Source organism: Lemur catta, chromosome 20, assembly GCF_020740605.2.
Source record: "Lemur catta isolate mLemCat1 chromosome 20, mLemCat1.pri, whole genome shotgun sequence".
Classification (NCBI taxonomy): Eukaryota; Metazoa; Chordata; class Mammalia; order Primates; family Lemuridae; genus Lemur; species Lemur catta.
Genome location: NC_059147.1, coordinates 19221325 through 19248132, shown reverse-complemented (window position 1 = coordinate 19248132; position 26808 = coordinate 19221325). Strand labels below are relative to the sequence as shown.

Here is a 26808-nt window from a genome sequence, read left to right as displayed (position 1 = left end):
AAGGTATTTTGCCATATAAAATAATATTTACAGGAATGAGGATGTGAATATCTTTGGGGGCCATTGTACAGTCTTGGGCTGCTATAACAAAATACCAGAGACTAGGTAATTTATAAACAACAGAAATTTATTCCTCACAGTTCTGGAGGCTGGACAGTCCAAGATCAAGGCAGCAGCAGCAGATCTGGTGTCTGGAGGGGCCCATTCTTCACAGGTGGTGCCTTGTTGTGTCTTCACATGATGGAAGGGGCAGACAAGCTCCCTCGCGCCTCTTTCATAAGAGCACTAACTAACCCCATTTATGAAGGCTCCGCCCAGAGGCCCCACTTCTTAATATCATCACCTTGGGAATTAGGATTTGGGAATATGAATTTGAGGGGGAGGAAACAAAGATTCAGACCATAGCAGATGGCAAGATTTTGAAAGCCCATTGTTTGTATTTTCTGGCATGCAATGAATGCAATGAAGTCTGTTGCATTCAGGAATTTCAAGGTCATTAAAGGGGTTCTGTAGCACATCTCTCTTTCTCTGCTTCTCATATATGAAACCAGAAGGCTGTAATCATAGATAAGAAACTGCTTTATTTCAAAAAACATTTTAATATTTTTCTCTTCCAGTAGGAATCTGTCCTTCGAGCTTACTAAGATCCTTCATGCTTGTCTCTCTTGCTGCCTTTTGCCAAGATAAGAAAAATATCTACTTAGAAAATCTTATGGAAAAGTAGTGTTTATAATATGACTCTAAAATTTAGACTAACTCTTAGAAATGCAACACTAGATATTACTTGCACTCCTGTTCTATCCTGAGTGAGGGAAATGGCCAGTTACAAATAAGACAGATAGATTCCTTTGAAGTAATTAATAATTACCAAAGAAACATTGCCTCCCTACTTTATTATAACACATCTCCATTTTTTTTTAAGGAAGGCAGTCAAGGTAACAGATGGAGAAAGTTTTAGGCCTGACAGTTATAAATAGTCCTGCAGTTTATTCCATGATATATTTGTAGTTCTCTTTCTTTGCCATTCCAAAAGTTGGATCTCAATCAAAATACTTTTCTCTTGACCAAAGAGTACACATTATTGCCAATAGATTAGAACTCTAAATAGAGCAGGATGATGAGGTTTGGGCCCTTGGAAGTTTTACTTATGTTATAGAATACTTGTCATCAGTGACACCTAATCTTTAAAGAAACTTCTTTTCTAGGGAATAGAGGAACTCTTTGGGTAAATTAGCTGTCCGAATGATTGCTCTTTATAATCAAAGTAATATTTGCCTAACTAATGACTGCCATGTTGCCAAGAACTAGAGGGAATAAAGGGACAAGTATTCCTGTCTTTAAAAGGACATTCATGGGGAGAAAGCATTAAAGATACAAGAGCTTAAATAGCAACAGAAGACAATGAAACATAAAATGTCACAAGGCATTATAATGATAATAAAGTAGAAATATCACTTGGTTGTTCCAAGTGTATTTGCTGTAATTCTGAAAATTCCATCTAACAGAGCATCAGAAGTATTTTGAACATTCAAAATGTTACATACAGAGCAAATATATCCTTTTTCCTTAAAGAACTTGAAATTCAAATGGTGGAAATTTAAGGAAAACCATCAAACTAGCAAATGTTTTCAAAAGTAGTGATATCCCCACTGCTGGGGAGGATGTGGAGAGACAGGAACCCTTAAATACTGTTGATGTTTGTGGGCAATTAGTACAACCATCCTGGAGGGCAATATCCCTATAGCTATCAAAATCCCAAATGTACATCCTTTTGTTTCAGAAATCTACTTCTAGTAATGGTAGGCTGGGTAATTTTGATTAAATCTCTCACTGAGAACAACTAGAAAAACAAAGCAAAATAGTTTTAAAAATCTGTTTTGAAGGCAAAAGAGAGCTACTAGGACAGTGAAGAATTATGGTGAGCCAAGATCCAGGAGAAGGAAACCAAGACTATCAGACTTTGGGGGCCATTTTTCCTTAAAGATGCTGCCTTTTTGGTAGAAACTGCAGAGAGGCTGAAAAATTAAGTAGGGTTAGGGAAGAAAATACAGAAGTTCCTGGGATGTACAGGGAGGAGGGATCCCAGTAATCTCCAAGACTTGGATGGGAGCAGGGACTAAAAATGGACCAGCTCTCACAAAGACTGAAGCTCAGCTTTGAATCATTTTGCAGATAATGATTTGATTAAGACAGTTCTCCCCTGAGGTTCCAGAAGATAATTCCTAATGTTCTAAGGCACCTGTTGTTTATGAGGAATTAACTTCTTTCTTCTATATCTGGGATGGTACTCGCTCCATACCCTTCTTGAGAGATTGAGAAACTAATCACTCAAATGATTTGTTACAGGGCTTAATTCTTTCACAAAATCTTAGTTGAGAACAGTTATATTGGATTATCTGGGATTATATATGCTAATCAGCACTCAGTCAAAAAATAACCAGGCATGTGAGGAGATAAGACGATCTGATAGAAAACCAAGATAAACAATAGAAGAAAATTCATAGCGAACCAGAAAATAGAATTATCAGACATAGATTTTTTAAAATGTTTTTATCAGACGAAGTTAAGCAGAGGCCTAGAAACTATAAAAATTCTAATGGAAAATCTAGAACTGAAAAGTTATATTAACAAATTAAGAACTCAGTGGATGAATTTAACAGCTTGTTAGTTATAGCCAGAGGTAGATTGTGTGAACTGAGAATCAGATAAATCAAAAGAAATATCTAAAAATACTGAAGCGTGTATAGATAAAATACAGAAAAGAACAAAAGAATCTAATGGAATGTGGCAAAAAGGATATATACACACAAATATATGTACACTCACACATACACATATATGAGTGTGTGTGTGTGTGTGTGTGTGTGTGTGTGTGTATGTTTTTCTTAAAGAGAGAGAAGTGGGCTGGGCGCGGTGGCTCACGCCTGTAATCCTAGCACTCTGGGAGGCCGAGGTGGGTGGATCACTCGAGGTCAGGAGTTCGAGACCAGCCTGAGCAAGAGTGAGACCCCATCTCTACTAAAAAATAGAAATTATCTAGCCAACTAAAAATATATATAGAAAAAAATTAGCCGGGCATGGTGGCGCATGCCTGTAGTCCCAGCTACTCGGGAGGCTGAGGCAGGAGGATCGCTTAAGCCCAGGAGTTTGGGGTTGCTGTGAGCTAGGCTGACGCCACGGCACTCACTCTAGCCCAGGCAACAGAGTGAGACTCTGTCTCAAAAACAAAAAAGAGAGAAGTGAAAGGTAGACCAGAAACAGTATTTGAAAAAATGACTGAAAATTTTTCAAAAATTGATGAAAGGTATTTGTTCACATATTCAAGAAGTGCTACAAACCCCAAAAAGGATAAATTTCCAACCACAGCTGGGAGCATCATAATAAAACTGCTGAAAACCAAAGGCAAAAATCAATCAATATGTATTCATAAAAAAATTCAGAAGACAAGACATACTATCTCAAAGGAGCAATGACGCTCTGAGCTGTCTTCTCAACAGAAACAGTGGAATGATATATCTTCAAAGTGCTTGAATACAATATAGGAAAATTATTCACAGATACATATCTGAGGATAACAATTACACTGTAAATTGTTGTAGTGAAAAGTTGGAAACCACTTAAATGTCCAGTAAGAGGTTTAAAAATATTTACCTCCCTACAGTTGACCATGCAACCATTAAGAAGGAGACAATAGATCTGTAGGTAATGAAATGTTAAAATGTTCCAAGTGTATTGTTAAGTGAAAAAAAGCAGTTTACAAAGGGATGTAGTATATGCTGTCATGTACATTAACAGTATGTTGATATAATTAAATATGGAGGGACAGGCACCAAAATGTTAACAGTGGTTATCTTTGGGTGATGGAATTATGAGAGAATTTTTCACCTTCTCTTTAATTTTTATAATGATCATATATTTTCAAACACAGATATTTTATTTTAAAAAGGGGAACAAAATTAGTCAGTACTTCAAAAGTTATATGCTCTGTCTTGCCCCTGGGTCCATTGTGGTTGTGTTATAATGGGTATTGTTAAATGCATTTCATTACCTCCATATGGAAAAAACTCTACAAAGTGAGGGTCAGGTAAGACCCCTAGACTCAGATCCCTAATACTCTGGATCTTCCTAAATTTAGGGAATATCAATATGAATAATGTCCCTTCGAGCCCCATAGTGGCTCTCATTTTGTGAGAAGCATCAATCAGTGGTCACCCTTCTCTGACTTAGAGAAATTACTTTTCTTTATAAGAAACTTCAGAAGAATAAGAATTGAGTTAAAATTTTGAATTTTTTTTCTGCTAAAATGTAAGTCTAAATTCCAATGTATTCTGTTCCCTAAAGGTAAAAAAACAAGCAGTATTCCTATTTCCTAAAGATAAAATGTGTTTGGATTATAATTCCAAAAGACACAATCCTGAATGCCATAATCCCAAATGTTGAGATCCTGAAAGATCAAAATCTCTGAAGTCTAAATCCCTAAAGTCTAAAATTCTAAAAATCACAATCCCAAAAGATTAAAATCCTGAATGTTGAAATCTTGAAAGCTGAATTCTGGGGAAGGGATTAATGTGTTTTCAGTTGCACATAGGATAGTTGCATCATGTTAGGCAGAATTATTACCTTGTTATTTGTCTTTATTTGGAAATTTAGTATCATTTAAGGAGATGCATAAGGGTGCCAGGTTGACAAGGGGCAGGCTTGTGGACTTAAATTTAGGTATCAACTTGACTGGATTAAGGGATATCTAGAACCCTGGTGAGGCATTATTTCGGGTGTGTCTGTGAGGGTGTTGCCAGAGGAGACCAGTGTGTGAGTCTGAGTGGACTAAGTGGGGGAAGGAAGATCTGCCCTTAATGTCGTGGGCACCATCCAACTGGCCAGGAGCCTAGGGAGAGCAAACACAGAACACAGAATGTGCTCTCGCACTCTCTGTCTCTGCCAGAGCTAGGACAGACTTTGCTTCTGTTCCCTGGACATCAGAAATTTGACTCCACAAAAGCGCATTATCACAATGTTGACTTTGTATACAGGCATAGGGCATGTACATAAAAATGTTGAAACTTCCTCAATAAATGAACAGATGTCCTTTTTGCACATTTGCATTTGTGAAAGATAAAATTTCTCAAGATCTCAGCTCTTTGGGTTACTGCATATGTGGTGGTGACCCGTCATAGTTTTTGATCGATTGTGTCAAAAGACTTCGGCTGCTCGTCACAGTATTTCAGATGACTGCAGTTACAAAGCTGGATGTCTGCAGTTACCAACCATAGTGGTGTGCATTCATTCCCTTTTGACCTATTTCTTTGTGAATATGGTTTGTCTGCTCATATCTGTTACACCCAAGTGACTGTCATTCGCATACCTGAGTGTTTATGCTTGCCAAAATACATATTATTGCCTATTTTATCATGGAAAGTAGCCAAAGAAATGTTCTGTTGTGTTTTCATGTTTCTCAAATAAATCCCGTTTTACAAAGGTAAATAAATATCTTTTAAAGATTTTTTAAATTATTTTTTCCAGAATTGTATTTTTGGGATTTTCGTCTTTTGGGATTTCAGCATTCAGGATTGTGTCTTTCAGGATTGTGATCAGCTCCCACGTAGGATACATCTTGAGCATTGATGAAATTGCCAGTCCCTCAGTGCAGTTCAGGGAGTTGTTTAATAATCTTGATTGTTTACAGTGCTAACAAGTTGTGGGTAATTTGGGGCAATAAAGCACCATTTAGGGTCATAAAATCTGAATTGTTTTTATAGGCCGAGAGATCCGTCTGCCCCTCCGAATCAAAGGGGAAGGAATGGGACCTAAGATTTACTTCAACTTTGAATTGCTCGATATTGGGAAAGTTTTTATTGGATCTGTACATTGTTATGAGGTAAGCGCTAGAATTGTCCATTGAGACTGCAAACAGTACTTGGCTTTTTTTTGTTTGTTTTACTTTATGTTTTTATTTGTACAATCACATCCATTAGCTACTACTCATCCTTATTTAGACTCTGAAATGTTCTGACTCTTTCTACTCCCTCCTGGCAGGTTGAGGGGAGCAACTTTTTCCATCTTTGTCAGCCCTCTCTAACTTTACTAAAAAGCCAAAAAGCATCAACATTATAGTTTAATTTGTTTTATCCTCATCATGTTGTAGATTGCAAAGGGGAAAACCATAAATACATCTCCCCATCTGTTTAGTGCTTGTTCTCCAACAACAAAAAATCCTACAGAGCAGAGGATAGAGAACCTTTTACATTTTCTAGACTGTCCTAATGAGGATGGCTGTTTTCACACTTAGAATTTTCTCAGAATGCACTAGTTTGCAATCCATGTTTAAAAACCCAGTCATCATGGTTTCTGGTAAAGACCTTCTTGCTTTGTCTTTCCAGTTAAACAGAAAATGAAATTTTACGCGTTGTATTCATGGGTTTTTCTAGATCAATGTTACGTCAATGTCACCTCATCACTAAATTGTATCTGGGGTTTATTTTAACGCTATTTCAAAGCTATGACCATTGAAACTTTGTTTTAGAAAGCTTCCTAAATTGTCTATGGTTGTATATTTATAGAGGTAAGAAAAGCAATTATTTAATGAGTGACAAATACGTGTCAGGTTCCATGCTTTATTGTGTGTGCCTGTCTATGTATTTGTGTGTGTGTAATTTCTGATCCTTAGAAAACTGTGCAAGGTAGGTTTTATTATACCTATTTTACAAATGAGAAGTATGAGTCATGCAGTGGTTAGTACCATCAGCAGCATTGTCCTTAATGTGCTTTGAGCACAGTGCTAGTGCTTTGCCATCCATCAGTTCATTTGTTCCTCACAAAACCCTGCAGAGTCGGTACAATTACTCTTCCTACTTTGTAGCTGAGTAAGTGGAGGCTTAGACAAGCTTTACCAGTTAAGGTAACACTAGATACTATAATAAACAAATATAAAAACATATATATCAAATACTATAGACATTTTTTTGTTGTTATTGATCATATAAAGTCCAAAACAAAGATAAAATGAGCTCAGGGAACAGCAAACCTGACCACCAGAGCAGTTGAGGAACTTGGCAAGGTGATACAACTTGTAACATTCGTGAGAACTGGGTTGCCAGCGCCCTTTCTCCCGCTCTGGGAAGAGAAGGCCTTTGCTGGCCTCTCAGCCTTTCAGGCCCTCAGCGTCGCACATTTTCACCATGGGCAAATCCAGCCTCCAGCCAACCCAGCTCTTAGCCCAGCCTAACCTGGCATGGGGACAGTGTCCTCCATTCCCACGTTCACTAGGGTAACTGTGGCCTAAATGAGATGATGTGAAAGGTAAAGAGAGATGTTAATGTTATGATGAGATGGAATATACACAGGAATACAATATAAATGGAGAAATCAGTCTCATGACTGTCATCAAAGGACAAGTGGGACAGCTACATTCTGCATTGCCCTGGATTGCATTTGAGAGGAAGAGTGCTAAGGGAGAGGGAAAAAAGTACAGTAGTTCTTATTAAATTGATATTATGTCTGTAATTGATGCAGTGTGAACTTCTCTTATATCTTACAGACTTATAGCTGCCACATCAGAAAAAGGACCTTTAGATCTGATGAAAAATGGATAGGATTTCCCTGAGTGTAAATTTAACAGAAGTGTACTTTGAGCCACCACTTCCCACTCTCCCTGATTTTAATAGTAAAGCAAACCACAGCCAGCTAAGTAAGTGTTCAATGAGGTGATGTATCAGATTGGACACCTTTGAGAGCTGTGCAGTGGCAGAGAAGGACGTGTAAGGTGCTTCTTATGGGAAGATTTTGCACTCTCTGCGTATTTAATGCTGATGCTTCATTGCATCCTTCAATTTATTTTACATTACCTCCATGAGACAAATTTGAATAACTAGCTATTGCCCTTAGTCATTGCTGAGCTTAGCAGATACATAAAGAATGAACTATAACCCCAAGAGTATACACTATTCCCCAGTGTAATTAAGAAGGAAAACAAATAAGAGGTGAAGTTGTATTATGAATTTTCTCCTCTCCAAAGTGCTGGACCGCAAGGGTAAGAGTATTACCAGGAATCAAAAGACCTCAGAATTATGTCCCAAATTATTGGCTGGATTCCGTATTCATAAGTAGGTGCTTCTTTGTCAGGGGGAGAAGAATGACTTGCATATTCTTAAAAATGGAAGAACTGTCATGATACACAAAATCTGCATAAAACATTCCTGTTAACCAAAAAAGTAAAAGGCAATTCATGCACCTTTTCAAAGAGAAGAACCAGGGTCCTTCAAGTTACCACTTAATGCCTCCAATTGGCTTTTGACTTACCACTGGTATATGTTAGTTGCTTCTTAAGCACAGGTAAATTTTAAACCCATTCTGCTCAGGCTGGAGATGGAAATAGCAGTCACTATCATTTGCCAGCCACTACTCTAAAAGTTACATACATTAATAGATTTAATCTTACCTCAATATGAGAGGCTAGTAGTACTGATATTTTATAGATGGAGAAACTCGGGCTCAGAGAAGCTAGGTAGTCCAAGTTTACACAGCTAGTAAGTCAATGGCAAAGCTGGGATTTGAACCCAGACAGCTTGGCTGCAGAGTCAATAGCCATAATCACTTTTCTACGCGGTGCCATTAAAAGGAATGAAGGGAGAAGCATGATTCTTACTACCAGTGAGCTTAGAATGAGGGAGATGGGAAAGAAACATAAAAGATGAATAAAATAGCGAGCAGCAATGACTTATATACCCATTTTGGTGCACTGGCCATCTTCTCTCGGTGGGAGTGGCTGTCTTCTTCTGCAGAGGCTGCTGACTCTCTCCTGCGCATGCTATTGGTGTCTTCCCTGCTTTTCAAGAAGCAACCTGAGCCCATGAACTCATCCTCCTGTACATCCACCCAGACCTCATTCCCTTGGTTACTGAACCCTATTCTCTTACAACAGGCCTCAGTTCGTTGAGTGCTTCCTCTAGGCCAGGCACTGAGTATGCATTATCTCATTTAATACAGATATAGTCAGTTTCCTCTAAAATACCTTCCCACAGTTTAGCCACTCCCTTCTCACTTTTTACCATGAATCTTCTCAAAACAGAAATCTAAACTAGCCACCACTGTTTCCTCTGCACCCACTCACACCCTAAACATTTGTCCTCTGGATTCTGTAATCCTACCCCGTTGGAATAACTCTCTGCTTCAAGGTCAGGGATGACTTCTAATTCAAAATTAAAAATTGGTAACCTTTTCTCAGAGCTTATTTTCCTGACCTCTGTCCACATATGATCTCTTCTGGGAATCCTCCTCCCTCAGCTTCCAGGTTCCTGATATGCCTCATGTTTTCCTGCCAACTTTCTGAAAGTTTCCTCGTGCTCTCCCATGCTCTTTGTCCTCCAGAACCTTAAGTGTGGATTGAGGGAAGTTTCTGTAAAAATCAAGAGAACTTGCTCTTCACCATGCTAGGTGTAAGGACAGCACTGGCAAGGAATTGAGGTGGTGTCTTTGGATGCCAGGAATAGAACAGTGTGGCTGAAGTGCAGGTTCCCGTACAGGAATTGTGAGAGAGGGCAGAAGCACTAGACTGAGGCCTGCTGTGGAGGTCTCAGAATGTCAGGCACAAGCTCTTCACAGACACACACAGAACCTCGTGTGCAACCAAATATGGGCAATAACATGGTTCCAGAACACTAACATAGGAATACAACTTTTCTGTAGTAAAACAATTGCTTCCACAAGAATTTCAAAACAATCATCCATCTATTGGAATTTGAGTTGAAAATACCCCAGTAGGATAAAATCTAATAGCACAACAAAAAGGACTGTTGTCAACTGGAATTCACAATGGTGTCTCATTTACATCCTTTAAACTACATTATAAGCATAAGATTAGGCAGTTCTTGCTACTCTATTCTGACTTGCTTTTTATTTTTCAGCATGCTGCTTTAACCTCAGCCTTGTCCTACGTATAAGAGAAATACCTTCCTTTCCCTTAGTTACTTTACAGAGAGTACCAAAAAAAGGTATTTGAAAGTAGATCTGATTATGATTAGTCGTGATAGCATAAGTATAACACATATGACTAAGTTCATTTTAAAGAGGAGACTAAAAACGTAAAAGTACTCTCTGGCTTAGAAGTCCTATCTTCAAACATTCAGAACATCAGACTGTTCATTTGTCCCTGAGAGTTTTTCTTTGATTCCAATTCCAGCAGCTTTCTCTAGTGTCATGCTAAATAGTATAGCCACATGCTTATATGAAAATAGGTCAGAGGTCCACTGACCTTTTCATTCTTGCCTTTATTGATACAGGCAGTACTGTACAACAAAGGCAGCATCGACGCCATTTTCAGTGTGATACCTCCAGTGTCACCTTTGGGGGCCTGCTTTGTTTTCAGTCCCAAGGAAGGTATCATCGAACCAAGTGGAGTCCAGGCTGTCCAGATCTCCTTCAGTTCTGCCATCCTGGGGCACTTTGAAGAAGAGTTCCAGGTCAATGTCAGTGGGGCACCTGAGCCTGTGAAATTGACCATTAGGTAAGGCATGTGTATAACTCACATAGAATCCAACTGAAGTTTTTACCTACTGCTTTCTTGAACTTCGTAACTAGCTCGTATCTTGGATGTCCATAACTGTGTGTTGATAGGACCACATCCGCATAAAGGGGTGCGTTAAATCTCTACCAGTGTTTCCCTAGTAAACATGTGTAACTTACTGTAATATGCCATTCGAGGATCTAAATCCAAATGTGTAAGTTTCTGTGTAAGTTATAACCTTATTAAAGAAGGATTTAAACATTAAACTCATTTCTAGTTACTCTCTATTTTAGAATATTTAGAGAAACTAAGTTATTACAGTAACACTTGAATAAAGTCATCTTCTTGGCTAAGCTTTGGCTGTTATCACAGTTTCTCTAAACCTTCATCTTTTGTTTTTATCTTAAGGAAATTCTTTACATGACCTCACCTACACTGCCTCCAAGCATTGTAAACACACTGCTCTATTTAGATTCCTACAGCAACAGGTTGTTCATTGCTATGGCAGTCTCTCCTATTATGGTGACTACTAGCAAAACCTCCCTCCGTTTACAAGCTGAAGCCTCCCTTGTGGGCTGGGGATAACAGAGAAAAGAGACAGACACACATGACCTGAAGGATCCTAGGAAAATTTATTGATCTCATGATATCTATGGGAAATTCAGAACTATTGATCTGTACACTTTAAATGGGCGAATTGTCTGGTATATGAATCACGTCTCAATGAAGCTGTCATTTTAAAAATTTTCTAGCATCTGATAATATTGAATAATAGTTCTGCCATTTCCTGGGTGAATTTTTAAAATCTTTAATCTCTTATCCTAAAGATCCCAAAGGATTAGTGCATGTCACTAACAATGTCTGAATAGGTTAAGGAGTACTTGGGTTTTCCACTGTTAATAACAGGATTTAGGAATCTCCCAGGAACCTGCTCACAAGTGAACTTGGACTAGTTAGTACTCTTGTTGCTCTGTGGAGGTTAAGTCTTTCATTCTATCTTCTGGACATTACCATTTGCCTGAATTCTTATGCCACTTTCTTATTTTGGATGTTCATCCCTGATTCCTTTGAAAGGGAAGGAAAACCTGACTATGGAAAGAATGTTTGTGGGGCTCTATCCTCTAACTAATCACCAGTTGCTAGGAGAAATGGATCTATCTAAATTCCCTTCCCAACTTCACTTCCTTTAATGCTCAGTGTTTCGTGTATCCAAAAATGTCCTAGCACTCCAAACCACTAACAGTAATTTTGAAAACCTGGTAAAAATCTTATCTCACAAATAAATGTCTAGTCATAAAGGGTGAAAATGCATGTAGAACATATCATCTATTCCCAGATCCACAAATTAACACTGACTCCACTTATTAATTTGTCAGAAATACTTTCTTGGGCCTTGGGCCCAAGAAATGTCTATAAAGTTAATGTGGGTACTGGAATTTTGTTTCTTACTCTTTTATTGCCAGGTACTCTTTTCTCAATACCACGTGATTTTTGCTAGTATGCCTTGAAAGATCAGCATATTATACTTTACTGTTTCTATTTACTCCTTTAATTACATGACACAATATTTTAAGTGGTTGGATAAACAGCACTGTAAAATTAATGTGATTTTTTAAATTGCCCATGAGAAGTTTTATTCTCTTCTGTTTTTGCATATGTAATTTTATAAAGTTTGAACCATAGCATAGATATATTTTGTATTCAACTTGTTTCACTTAACATATAATAATTCAATCATTCTCTCTCGTAGTCTTTAAAATTATAATTTTAACAGACCATTGCACTGGTGTATGGTACAACCTTGGCATAGGCTGTCTTAATATTCAGAATCCCTATTAGAATTAATGTGACCATATCTAAGTCCAGATGTTATTATTCAGCCACAGTTCCCTCTATGTACCTTTGAACAAATGTGGTTCAACTTCTACACTGATTAAATGACTGCTTTCTGCAATTTTGTGAGCTTCTTTCCTATTTTCTTTAGGTAGGAAATAACGTAATAAGTTAACCACAGCACTGTTTGCTAAAACCGACAGTTTGAGTCTTAAAAAAGAATTTTAAGAACCGTGTGATAGGCCATCATCTCATAGGTTCTTTAAATCCTAGATGCTATAATTGATTTACTATCAAGTTATAGGTTTTAGTACCCAGCCTCACCCTCACCCCAGTTCCTGATTGTTTCCCTGAATTCACTGGAACCTCTCCCGACTCCCCCACCTTGTATTCTTCTTCCAGAGGCTGTGTCATTGGACCTACCTTCCATTTTAATGTTCCTGCTCTGCACTTTGGTGATGTTGCCTTTGGTGAGTAATTTTCCGTTTTAAATTCGAAATTGGATAGAATTCATTTTCTCTCTATGTAGGAGGAGGGAGGTTTTAAAAGAACCTCGCTTACCACTTTTTGTGGATAATAGCCAAGAGGATCTAGAAATGTCCTTTCCTTGCTCTGTGGCAGTAGCGCAGCAGTGTCGTGGTGCCATTTCTTGGTTTATATGTGAAAGCATAGCTGTGTCCTGGGCACCAGCAGCTGTCAGGCCATGGCTGTCTGCCCTTTTCCAACAGTAAGACAACAGAGAGCCTTAGGCTTCATCCACTGTCTGAACATTGTGAACACTGTGTTTCAACGCAGCCTCTAATTTGCCAGTCTGGCTACACAGCAGCCTCTTCACGGAGATGCTGTCACGTTTAAAGTGAACTCGGTGGTGGTTTGATTCAGGTGTTCCATGCCTTCATGTTGAAGGCTCTTCTGTATTTTTGTGTTGTCTTCTCACTTAATTACTTACCTAAGCCATTTCTTCCTGTCTAAGCTTCCCCAGTAATAAAAGTGATAACAACAGTAGCAGCAGAATCTCCATTTATTGGTTACTTCTTGTGTTTCAGTCACTGCTAAGAGGATTACATGCAGTACTACGTTGAAATCTTTTAGCAGTCCTGTAGGGAGGTGCTGCTTAATACCTCCATTTTAGAGATGGAAGCACTGAGTCTTGGAACAGTTAAATAATTTCCTAAGGTCACAGAGGAGTGGCAAAATTAGCATTTCAAGTGAGATCTCTCTGAATTTCTGTACTGTCACAGGGGTGATGACCCCAAAGGGGCAAAAACTGGTCTTTGAGTGGTTAAAAAAACTTAAATGTACCAATGGTTTGTGGTTCTCCAAAGTTCAGTGCTACCCAACATAATCTTACTCCTTAATATTTAATTTCTCTTATTAGGAGAATTTAAATCTAATATAAGTCATATTTAATTAATTTTCTTTTTTTGGAGGTGATGATAAAAAAGGTTGAGAAATCTAGTCTAAAGACATATTCTATAATCTTTTCCATTTTCCCTCCTTGCCTCCCAATTTGACTTTTGCTTCATTTCCAGTAGGCCTGTCTACTTTGAGGGAAAACAGTTCTTTGGAAAACAATTATTGTGGACATAGAAGCCATTACAAAATAGGATGACCCATCTGGGATTTGAGGGCAGAGTTGTTGAGCTGAACATAAGCATTAAAAGATGCATTATACTTGTCTATTCCATGACCCTGCTATGAACTGGCAGTATTTAACTCAAGGGGAAATATCGAAATTGACTTGAGGAGGGTGTAAAGTAGGAAATCGGGGCAAAGCTTAATTGTAATAATCACAGATCTTAGAAAGGTTGGTAGAAGAGATCATAGTAGGTGTAAGCAAGGGCTGCCCAAGCAAGTTGTCATTAACAGTCAGGGAGACATGACAGGGTCTATCAGAATTGTATAACCTTTAGATAGGAAATGTAATAACACGGCAAAATGATGAAGAACGAAAGCTTGCAAAGGAGAGTATGAGAATCAGTAATGTCAGACATCTAGCGAAATCTCATCCCATCAGTCTTGGCCAGGAGCTGTTTACTTCATGTAACGTCTGCTTGTTCTGGGGATCTCGAAATAGCATTCTATTTCTGAAGGTCATCTGCTTCTGGAAGTTTTTTAGAAAACCTCCATTTAAGATCTCCAGTGAGAGTATCTTTCAACATGTCTTCAGCCAATAATTCAGCTTTTGTGGGACATCTTTTCCCTCAAAGGTCCACCTCATAGTTCCACTGCAGGGCCAGTTGCTAGAAGGCCCTGAAGACCACTTTCATGAATATGCCTTTCGGAGTACTCATTCTGCAGGTTGAAAGCCTCCTAAGTGAAATATCTCAAGATTGGAAAAACAAACACCACATGCACTCATTATTAAATTGGAACTAACCAATGAGCACACATGCGCACAGAGGGAAATACAACTCAGTGGAAACCAAGCAGATGGGAGAGGGCAGAGGAGGGGAGGGGAGGGGCAAAAACCTACTATTTGAACACTGTCTGGGTGATGTGCACACTTACACTCAAGCATTACAAAAGTGATCCCTGTAACCAAAAACATTTATACCCCCTCAATATTTTGAAATAAAAAAAAGGAAAGAAGGGAGAGCTTCTGAAGGTGGGTTTTCGGGAAGGTTTCTTAAACTTATAGATGAGTTGGTTCTTGACAATACTTATTAATGGTTGTCCTCATGAAGCAAGGTTGACTCAGATTAATGAAAGACTTGTATTCACATGGATCTTCCAGCTATTACTTCAGAAGGTGAATAGTCTATGAGTTCCAGAGGGAGCTAACCTGATCTGATAGCTATCAGAACTAAGGGTAAAATTCTTCATCAAGGAATTCTAAGGGCCTCAGAGAGTCGGCTAATTCATGATCAATAATACTATTTTTATACTGTACATTTCCCAAAGTTTGTGGATAATGAATTTTTGATCAAAGGGTGAACACATTGTAAGATTCTTTATAACTCTTCCAGTGTAAGGTGATATTCCCCAGGTAGGAAAGTTATCGTCTACAATTTCTAATTTCTTAGTTAATGTCTTTCTGTATAGGAAGGCTCAAACCCATCTAAAGAGTTTGCAGACAGTTATAAGCAGTATTCTGAACTTGGTGATCTGGGCACAGTCCCTCTGTATTCTGGAGACCCACATCCCACTTGCACAGTTTTCCTGGAGTATGATAGCAGTACGTGAGACAGGAGCCAGCCATGTCCCAGCTACAGAGGAGAAATTTTCCCATTGGTTCTTATTCAGAGATTTTCTTATCTCTTCTATGGGGGACCTATGGTAAAGCATTTCTGTTAAAGACCTTCTCAGATTTGAGATCATAGTTGGTGTGCCAGAGACTGCTGGAGTGGACAGAGGATCCCAATTCTAGGCCACATTTATTTTCTAAATCTGAGGCTGAATTTTATATGTCCAAAATGGATTGTATATATGTGCTAATTGATCTCCCATATTCTGAATTATTTCTATGAATAATAACAAAAAAAATCATTTAATTTGCATAATGATCTGCCAACACATTTATCTTTGTTTTGTGGGGATTTTTATTTTTCTGGAAAAATTAGGAATCCATTTTCTAAAATATCCCATGGATCTCAAAAAGTCTCTTAATTATGATTTAAGTTTTGGGCATATGTGTTGCTGAATCAGTTTAACACCCTCTTTAGACAGGGTCAGTCCTTTAGTTAGAGAGGTTATATTCCAAATAATATACCATATTTTTAAAGATTTGTGATTTTCCCTTTGCAGACTTAGGATCTTCAGCTGCTAGTTTCATCAGCAGTCTTCTTTGGGGCTTTCTAGGTCAGATGAAAAACATGAATATTAAAGGAGAATTGAACCTCTTGAGAATGTTGTCTTTTAAAACTATTTAAGTACTAGAAGAAGTATGGGTTGACTCTGGGAATCCTTGAGACATTCTGTCCTATCGTGTTAATTATTTGAGGAAGACGAAAATAAATATTGTCTTTTAATCTACTAGATGCTAAGAGAAGAGAGTATGAAACTGACTTTCTAGCAGTTCCTCTGGAATTTCCAAGAATAGCCTTTCATGTGCACTTAATCTGACCATTCTTTTTCCATAAAAGATCTCTTCCCAGTATGTTGGCAGATGCGGTATCACAAAGGAGACATGAGTGTGTTTCCTCCAATGGCCCTAATGTGTAGACAAATGCTGAGATATAAGTAGATTGGTTGAAAATACCCGCTACAGTAATAGTCATTACTCTAAGAGACTGATTTTGTTTTATTTTAGTAGGGTTCAAGGTAGAAGAGTAGCGTTTGCATCTAATAGAAGTATGCATTTTTGTTCTCCTATGGTTATGGATGATTCTTCTTGTTCTGAAAGTGGTAGCAGATCCAGTGGCCACCTAGGGGATCCAATATCAGAGCTCAGTTTACTGCCTGCCAGCCGAGGAAGTTCCACATCTCTTAAGAAAGGAGCATGACTCCCACCGAACTGAACATAGGAGGGCTGGGTATGACAGGACAAAGCAGCTTTGGCTCAGTGAGGTAAAGGCAGTTGTTAAGTCTCTGGCTGGCTTGAAAGTAGGTTGCCAAGTCTCTCTTGGGAGAGGCTATTATTCAGTATTGTGTCATCAACCCTGAGAGCAGAATCCTCAGACGACCCTAGGACGAGTTCTATCATGTCTTGGCAGGCTCTAGGTCACACAGTGGGCAAAGCCATGCAGGCTTCCCCTTCCACACATTGGCAAATAAGAAGAGCAAGCATGGTTCCATGTAAAAAAAAAAAAATATGTGTTTTTATGCACAAAATAAATGCAAAATATACTTCTGTAAGACTATTCAGCAAACTAATAATAGAGACGGCCTCTTAGGAAGGGCCTGGATGGTGATCAAGAGGTTTGTTTTGTATCTACTGTTTAACATGCTACATAGTAAATGGACAACAGATATTCATTGGATGAATGCATAAATGGATGAATGAATGAATGAAAATGCCTTTATCGACTGTGTGATTAAAAACAATATTTAGGGCAAGTTGGAGTTAACTAACGATGAATTGTGCAGACAATTTATTTAAGAAGTCTGGCCTTTCTAGGAGAGGTTGAAACTCAAGAGAGGCCATTGGGGGGCTTTTATTTCTCACCCCATATTTTGTTTTCTAGGGTTTCCTCAGACTTTGATATGTTCCCTCAATAATACTTCTTTGGTCCCCATGACCTTCAAACTGCGTGTCCCTGGGGATGGCCTTGGCCGTAAAAGTATTTCAAGTTGTGAGCATTATTCAGGCGACAAAAGACTACCTTGGACCAAGGAAGAAATACCTGCGATAAAACCAAAAGAGTTCACCATCACTCCTGACCATGGCACCATTCGCTCCCAGGGATTTGCTGCTATCAGGGTAAGGTGCACAGCCCCTGGCGCACACAGCCACGCAGCTGAACCTTCAGCTGGCCATGGGGCCCTCCTCTAGAGTTTGCTCTATCATGTCCAATGTCAGCGGGAGGGAGTGCCTGTCAGTTCACATAGAAAAGTGAGCCTATAAGGAAATAAACTGCTGCAGCAAAAGAAACCAGACACAAATACATTGGTCAAAGAAACTGGAACTGCTCCAGTGGCTTTACATTAATCTAGATGCCTTGCCTTCAACAGAAGCATCAACTCTAGGTACTTTTAATGAAACCACCGCTCTGTACAGATAGTACACCCATTGGTGCTAATATAAACAGATTAAAGAACTCACTGATACTTACGTTCTTCTTTCCTTCAGACTCCGATCCTTTATACCAATAAATAATGACATTTTTGCCAGAGATGATATCCAGTTTATTCAGATTTTTATATGAATCTGGGCTCCATGGCAAATTGTGGATGTGATGTTACTAACGGTGCTTTATATTGAGGTCCACAGGGCGTAGTGAGAAGGCTACTTTTTCACACTTCTGTGTTTTGTCTGAAATCGGGGCAGTGCACTGCCTTGGTTGTGGCCTTATGGTGCCACCAGCACAATTATTTCACAGTTAGCTGAGAAAGGTTCTAGCTGTCTTCCCTCATTTTTGCTTCTCCAAACAGTTAGGTCTAGCAGTCTTGACGGTCACTAAATTAAAAGGATCTCTTACTTTCTGGGAAAGAAAAAAGACTTCTTAGCTAAGGTGGGTAATTTTCTCGTTAGTCATTTTATCATTGAATATTTAATCTGGCTATCATTTTGTCCCCCAAATTTGTTGTAAATGCCTCGTATCTCACCTCAAATCCACTCATCCTAAATCATGTATAGGAGCTTTTGGCTCCTCCGTGGGTTTCTCCACGGGTCCAATGAGGTTTGCTAACTGGAACCTTCTTTGGGAGCAGTACTGCTGCGATGGATTTATTTCTTTTTTCCTTAGCAGTGCTCAGCCTCCATGTTACCTGTCTTTCCTTTGTTTTTGTTTTTGTTTTTTTTTTGTCCCTCCCAGGTAGCATGGGAAGACTTTAAAAGACAGAGCATCTCTCTAGCAGCCTTCTGCCAAGACTATTTGTGCTTCTTTCTTCTAAACACTCCCAGATACATCCACTACAGGCACACAAGGATTCTATGTGCAAGGATTCTCTGTTTCCGTCCAAATCTGAAGTTTTCTTTCCAAATCAGTAACTTCATTTTCACTTTATATTTGAATAAGTTTTCTCCAAGCTCAATTTTCTCTCCTGATCTGTACTTCAACCAAGTCTGTGTGGACTCAAATTTGCATTCACTGATTCCCTCTGCAACCCCCAAAATTTTAATTAGTACCTGATACATAATTTATAGAGAGAAAAGCCCTAACCCATGCCAGAAGCTGTTTTCTAGGCTTATAAGTATCTTTTCCAGTACACATCATTTCAAAGCAATTAAAAATTATAACAAAGATTTCAAAAGCCTAAATGTAAAATTTCATAGCAGCAAATAAAAACCAGGTAAAATGTTCTGACCAGATATTATCCTCAAATAGACCTTTCTTTGGCGCTTCCTATTTTCTGCTCTAATAAAGAATGAGGGAGGGGACAAGATTTTGGTAAAGCAGACTAATTGATTTCTTATGCCATTTTCTGGAACTGACACGGTTCTTTTCATTTATTTTGCCATAAGAGAAATTTCACTGTAGTGTTTTATTAGTATGTTGAATTTTCATAATTCATATAGGCCAAAAGGTGCTGGGAACAATTTAAATTGCAATAATTAAAATTGGTTTGATATTGTTCCTCCTTCATGGTCCTTTTTCCCCCTCATGCAGGTATGTAGCTTCTTTGATAAAACCTCCTCACAAATGAGGAAACCCATTGTACTAAAAGCCATTTGCTTTCTGCTCTGGCCTTTGAAAACACCCAGCATGCCCTGACCCCACAATGTAACTTGTTCAACTAAAAATGGAGAACGCCATACATACATCTGTAAAGCACTTAGAAACCACGCTGAGCAGGTCCTCCTCCGGCTGCTCTCTCCCCTGTGCAGAGAGAGCGCTAGCCTTTTAGAAGAGCAACTTGTCACCTTTTTCTTTCCAGGTGACCCTATGCTCCAACACTGTGCAGAAATACGAGCTGGCACTGGTGGTGGACGTGGAGGGCGTCGGAGAAGAGGTGCTGGCGCTCCTAATTACAGCAAGGTAGCACTCGCCTCTCCCTTTCCCGAGCTGCCCAGAGCAGCCCAGAGCAGCCGTAAGGGGCCGGCCCCCAGAGGCAGCTCACCCGCCAGCCAGGGCACATTGCATTCCTTCTGCCTTCCTGGGAAGAGAAGTTGAGTCTGATATTCAAATGACAAAGCTTTGAAACAGCAAATGTTCCTAAAGCACCTTTGGTAGTGACGAGGATCGTTGCATGTGTTTCGCAGAGAACAGGGCAGAGATCCCTGAGAATAGGAGTCTTCTCTCTAGTGGGTCTCACTTTCAAAGTCTGTAGCCGAAAGGTCTTAGCAGGAAGAGGTAAAGAGGTACTGGCTTGTATTTTTGTTTTTAACTTTTAACATAGTACTCCAGAGTTACGCAGCAGGAAAGTGCTGCTGTCAGTCCCGTAGTGGAAGAACCGTTTAGCCAAGAGGTCCCTGCTCCAGGACACTGTTGCTATGACTTGAGCTGCAGGCTGTGAGTGGGCCGCCCGAATGAGACTCGTCTCCAACAACACAAACTCCTCAGAACCAACACCACCTCTCTTTTAGAGAGGCAGCCATGGGCTCTGGAGTCAGGTTAAAATCCTGGCTCAGCCATTTGTTGACTGTGTCTCCTTGCCCAAGCTACGGTCATCCCACAGGTGGTGATGAGGGATGATCCTAAATAAAATCATGGGGCCACGTTCTTCCTAAGGCAAACAGTGTCCACCTCTGGGGCTTTAAAGTGTTTGTATGAAAATATTATGTAGAGGAAATAGAGAAAATGACTTAGTAAAACAGATAATACTAGTATGTCAATCTCTGCAATTCTGGTCCCTCATGAATCTTAGGAAGATTTATCTTAAAGAAGGGGCAGACGTGCTGGTTGGTTGGGAGATAGTAACTGGCACCATTTCATGTGTCTTGGGCTTGGATAAAGACAAGTAACAGCACTAAAAGAACTTTCACTAGGGCTTCCTCTACCCACGGGGAATGCATTGGTTGCCCTGACCTACTTAGTATTCCTTCAAGACCTAATGTTTTTGTTTCTTTGTTTAAAAACAGCAAAATCTCTTTCAGCTGGTCCTTTCTTTACCCGAGTTTGCTTTGTAGTCTAGTCTTGCATTTCTTTTCTGTGCAGGCTCATTCTGATACTTTCTAGCCTCGTTACCCTGCAGCTATCAATAGGAAATCCGGAATTTAAAAAAAAAAAATCTAAAGAGGCTCTGAGTTTCCTACTATGTATACTCTGTAACCCAAGTCACATGTTATAAACCCTCTCAGTCACAGTATTATTTCAGGCAGTAAAAGATGAGCTTTAAGAAAGTCATTGGGTCAACTGACAACTTCATTCTAGCTAAAAATGGCCATTCATGTCATGCTATATCACAAACTCTGGGTTTAAAGAAAGGCTCTTTCATGCCGTGATCTTCGGTGTAAAGTGTAGGAACTGCTCGCTGACTCTCAACAGAAGAGTTGCTTTTAGAACTGCACCCTCAAGGAAGTCTCTCCAGAGAGCCAGCAGTGACAGCTTGCTGGGCCTCCACCATGGGTTCACTACCTCTTGCTGAGCACTTACCTGGTACTGGGCTATGCCCTTCATTCAGATGATCTCCTGGATTTCCCACAATGCCCTAAGAAGGGTTCATAATGCCAGTGTCAATCCCTAGAATTACCTTCATTTTACCTGAGAGACAAAAGGAACTCTGAGACAGAGAGCAAACTGCCCGAGGTAACACAGGTTGTACTTAGTAAGGTCAGTATTTGAACCTGGCTCTGCTAATTCAAAAGCCAGCAGTCTTCACCATTGCACCACATTGCCACAATGACATAGGGCATGTTAGACACTGAGGGTTACAGACACCAAATGAAACCCAGGTTACCTAATAATAAGCCAGCTGCAAACAGAGGTCTTCAACTCCTCTGTTCCCTGCGCACAACTTTCCTCCCTCTCCCCCCTGCTTCACCCCCTGCACATCTCTATACTGAGAACCACGGTCACAGTGCCAGTTCTGGGCCGAGCAGCTGCCTGAGCCTGCTAATCCAAGACAGCTGTTCCACATAGGAATTAGAATTATTACCGTTATTTAGATGATGTGAGCTGTTGCTAGTCCTTGGGGATTTTTCTGACTGGTCCAAAGTGTCACAGCTAGTTAGGACCCCATGCTGGTGGCATTGGCCATGTTTGACATGGAAATGGATCGCTAACCACTACCCTAAGGAATTTGCACCACGAGGATTCTTTGCCAAAGGAAGGCCAACTGTGCAAAAACAATGGAAATATGAGTCATTACCCACCAAAGACAGCAATTTAAAGAGTTCTGCTTCTAGTCCTTTTTTGATTAAAAAGTGGTGACTAGGGACTAAGAGACAGGGATGACAGAAGAAAAGATTTGAACATGACTAATGTAGTTATTAGAGAAAAACTACTATGTGACAGTGACAAATGTATTTAACTTGGGACTCCGTGTTCTCTGTATGTAAACAAGCTCTCTGTTTTGAATTGTTTAATGGGCTCCTTCGAGCAGGTGTGTTGTACCTACCCTACGCTTGGTTAATACAGAGGTGGACTTTGGGCACTGCTTCCTAAAGTATCCCTATGAGAAAACGATCCAGCTTGTCAATCAAGATAACCTCCCAGGATGCTATGAGGTCCTGCCTCAGGTGAGTTACTTTACCTTTCTTTAGTATTAATTCTTCTCCCGTTGCATTTTCGTGATGAGAAAGAGAAATCCTTCAGAATAGCCATATTCCTGAACACATGACCTTATGTAATTCTGATTTTTAACCCTCGGATAGTCTGGGGATGGGATTATAAAGTCACAGCTGGATTGCCATCTGCATGAGTGAGCAGCTGCAGGTATAAACAGTTGTTAATTTCCCAGGGAAATTGTCCTCGATAAAGAAGGGAAAGTGTCAATTAAGCCAACATGCAGAATCGCACCTGCAAATAATTGCCTGTGAATTAACCATGCATGGAAAATGAGCTAGGAGTTTTCATTATGTCCACGGCTGTGACTTGAATGGCATCAGTAAAATATAATAAGGCAGTATTTATAAGTGAGTTTGTTGGACCAGAAGGCTAGAGATTATACAGGAATAAGAAAGGAGGAATTGCTTCTTAATGTTTTATGAAATGTATTTGTTCACATGCTGCTATACCCAGCTAGGTAGGAGACAAAGCAGTTAAATACATATGGATAAACAATTCAGAAAGATCTGTGTAGACTAGAGCAATGGAAGGTTACTAATGAGATGCAGTTTACCAAGAGTGCATTTGAGTTTAAAACTCAAGTTATATAACTACAGTACTATAATAAAAATTCATGCAAAAAAATCAAATGGGGGGTCTATTTAGCTACAAGTTCAGTATTAGTTAAAAACAGCAATATGGGGGCCACAGATGCAATGCAGGTGTAGGCTGTATCAGAGAAATACAGGGTTCAGGTAAAGGAAGGAGATAGCCACCAGTCAGAACACTGCCAGAATTTCGTCTTCAGACATTGTCATTGTATTTTTCTAAATGGAAACTTGAAAAGAAAATGCATCGTGTTCAGAATAACCAAAATGGCAATCCATGGCACCTACAAATCCAAGTCATATGAGGAACCAATTCAAGTGTTTAATCTGGAGCAGAGTAGATGTAGCTAGGATAATTGAGCTTTCACTAGTCATAGGGTTGTCATGTAAAAGAAAGAATTTGAATTATTCTGTGGGCTTCTCTGAGACAGAACCAGGAGCCGAGGGTGGGGTTGACAGGGGACAAAGTCTAGCGCCCCGATGCTCAACAGCAGGAGAGACTGATGCTGCACAGCACACGATCTTCTCACAGACTCAGAGCAGACTATGTCTGGGGTCAGAGGAAGAAATTTCCACACAATGGGGCTGGGAAGAGGGTGAAGCACTTGACTTAGGCACAAAATTTAAGGGGAAGCCAAACAGTAGTCAAGATATTTAATATTTTCCTGCCATATTCTAAAAAGTCAAAATTAATTCCAAAAATGGCCCATAATGAACAAAATATCAAAACTTCGATAAAGGTAGGATCGGCATGACTAACTTCTCCTTTTGCTTCAGACTCCAGCAGGGTTTGACAAAACACTGCTGCACAGGGAGGCTGAGTTAGACTGGGCCACGTTAGGCCGGACCAGATGCAGAAAGACTGTGGGGTCAAACCTGCATGCTCCATCTTTCTCCTGAGGGACTGAGGCTCTGAAAAGTGTTTCCCAGAATTTCTCAGTGGGATTTTTAAATTTTTATGTGTTGTTGTTGCATTAAAGCTGGTCATGTGCTTCAGAACAGCGTTCTGAGAAACACACATTGGTAAACACTGGTCAACATTCATTCATTCATTCATTCCCTCATTTCACAAAACACATACTGAGTGTGCCAGAAAGTGGGCATGTCAAGAGGAGATGCCCGGGCGTGGCCCTAAGAAGTTTACAGCCATGGCGAAGAGGGACAGGTAGATGCTTACGGTGCTGTCCAGTGCCTGCCACGGAAAAGGACTTCACAGGATGCTCCCTGGGGCCAGAGGAAAAGCACCCACCCTAGAGCAGTAGGGGTACTGGAGTGGGGGAATTCAGGAAGAGTGTGCCAGGTAGGCTGACGGGAAGAGGCACCACAGTGCAAAGGGTGGGAGGCAGGAAGCAGCATCGTGTGTACAGGAGGTATCAGTGGCCTCTGTTGATGGAGCACAAAGGGACGAGGTGCTGGGGAGTGATGCTTGCAGGTGTGGAGGGCCAGGTTAAGGAACTTGGCAGTGGAAAGCTGTTGTCCTGAACTAATTCATGTTGTGGATAATTTCTGTTGGGCACTTAGGATTTTTGGCCTTATGCACACTCTACTCAACCAAACTTCCTTTTGGCTGAATTGGGGTGCTCATCCCCAGCTACTTGCTTGGGCAATAAGACATTTCTAAAGGACCTCCGTGGTCTCAGGACAACACTTATGTCAAAATAAATTACTATGATATCCGTTCCACACGGTGCCGTGGGCACGCTCATCCCTCTGGCTTGTCTCTCCCTCCAGGTGTCTGAGGGTGCGCCTGCTGTGCTGCTCTCTAGCCCCATCTCCTTCGGGGTCATCCCCCCCAATGGCACCGTGAACATTCCGCTTGCCCTGGAGACCCTGGTCACTGGGGAACACAGGACCATCATCTACATCCCGACCTTTGGGAGCCAGGACCCCCCTCTGGTGAGAGCCAATTTTCAGAGCTGCACTTCAAATTGCTGTAGCTCTTGTCAAACATGTCGAGTTTCGTCACATAAGTCCCACTCCATATTCACATATGTTCCAGTTGTTTGGAGTTCTAGAGTTTCACGTTTTTACTGTGCGGTGGTAAGATACCACTGCTATGTTACTTTAGGGAATCTATTTGCAGATACATCTAAAAGAAGTGGTATTTCATAGCAATTGTTCTTAAACCTAACTGAGTATCAGAAGTTTCTCCTGCTCTCTCTTGCTTGCTCTCTCACTCTGTCTCGCATTCTCTCTCTCTCTCTCTCTCTCTCACACACACACACACACACACATAACATACATGCCTGATCCCTCTCCAGACCTTTTAAATCAGAATCTCTGAGAGAAAGGGGCCAGCACATCTGTGTGTTGAACAAGCTCCTCAGTTGTTCCTGCTGCAAAGCTGGGTTTGGGTATCACTAGTTTGTCGCGTGTGGGCTGTGAGATCGGTTTCCTTCACTGCTCACGTGGTCTTTTCCTGTAGCTTAACTCAGCTCATAGGCCAAATTAAACTCTTCAAGTTGTTAAGAGAAATAGTCTCTCTCCAAGCATGGCAGAGGGAGACATGGAAAACTCACCACTGCTTGGGCTGGATTGAAAGATAAATCTTGAATCTTAAAGGAGGTTGCCCAACAGGCTATGTATGCCTAGACATTAGGTTTACTTGGGAGCTTGGTGATGTCAGCTGACATTTGTTTGAAGTGATTCTGATTGCTTAGAAAATATAGAAAACTAGGATTTTTCTTTTATCTCTTCCATATCAGATGCCATAGGTAAGCCACCCAACTTATAAAGCAGCATCACGAAAGCAGGCCAATCCCCAAGGTGCCACCAGTCCAGGTCACCTACTAGGGTGCCCCCTGCACAGAGGCAGCCCGTGAGAGCGTGGCTTGCTGAGCAGACAGCACTTCATGAAAGCAAAGGACCCACCTTCCCCAGGCGGACACACCCAGGGCTTGGCCAAGGGCACCGGGAGAGGGGAGCAGAGCAGAGTGGATTTCAGTCCCCATCCTGCACAACTGTGTGCGGTGGCCCTGCCCTGCCTGCCCTGCCTCTTGTAAAGCGACAGAACTAGGACTGAAATCCATACACATCTGACTCTGAGTGCTGGCGCTTAACCCCATACTCCGTGTTCTTGAGGCTGAAGTGCTGCGTGGGATGTGGGGGACCAAGATTCTGGTTTCCCTTCAATGCACGGTGCTGGGCGGACCAGGGAAGCAGACCATCCACCTTGGGGAGGATTTCCAGCCTAGAGTCACAGCCCTGAGCCAGCCCGGCCATCTGTTCCCCTGTGACCACAGTACTGGCGGGAAGGGATATCTTCTCATAAGCACCTTTTGATGCCCCTACTCTTTATTAAAGGGATGGCTAGAAGCTTCTGTTTTAACTGATTTTAAAGACGAGCCATTTCCATCTGTTCCTGTGTTCTTTCTCTCATGTGGAACTCAGATATGTCACTTAAAGAGCATTGGAGAAGGCCCAGTTATCTACGTACATCCCCTTCAAGTTGATTTTGGCACTATCTATGTCCTGAAAGACTCTTCCAGGATCCTCAGCCTATCTAACCAGTCCTTCATTCCCGCAGTATTTCGGGCACGCATGGTAAGTCATGGGACATCATGTGATGAAGACACAGCTTTGGCTTATAGGAAGTGGCACTGTTTTTGTAACATGTCTT

The 26808-nt window shown here is 40.6% G+C and overlaps 1 protein-coding gene across 3 annotated transcripts in view; it reads left to right on the top strand.

Annotated features, from left to right (window-relative positions):
• The window catches only part of HYDIN (HYDIN axonemal central pair apparatus protein), a 296336-nt gene that overhangs the window by 92025 nt on the left and 177503 nt on the right, over window positions 1–26808 (top strand). For all 3 annotated transcript variants that reach the window (XM_045534000.1, XM_045533999.1, XM_045533998.1), the window contains exons 11-18: window positions 5757–5875; window positions 10275–10498; window positions 12734–12801; window positions 17458–17693; window positions 19811–19911; window positions 22418–22553; window positions 24921–25085; window positions 26580–26732. In XM_045534000.1, the coding sequence (XP_045389956.1) occupies window positions 5757–5875; window positions 10275–10498; window positions 12734–12801; window positions 17458–17693; window positions 19811–19911; window positions 22418–22553; window positions 24921–25085; window positions 26580–26732 (1202 nt within the window). The remainder of the gene's footprint in view (window positions 1–5756; window positions 5876–10274; window positions 10499–12733; window positions 12802–17457; window positions 17694–19810; window positions 19912–22417; window positions 22554–24920; window positions 25086–26579; window positions 26733–26808) is intronic.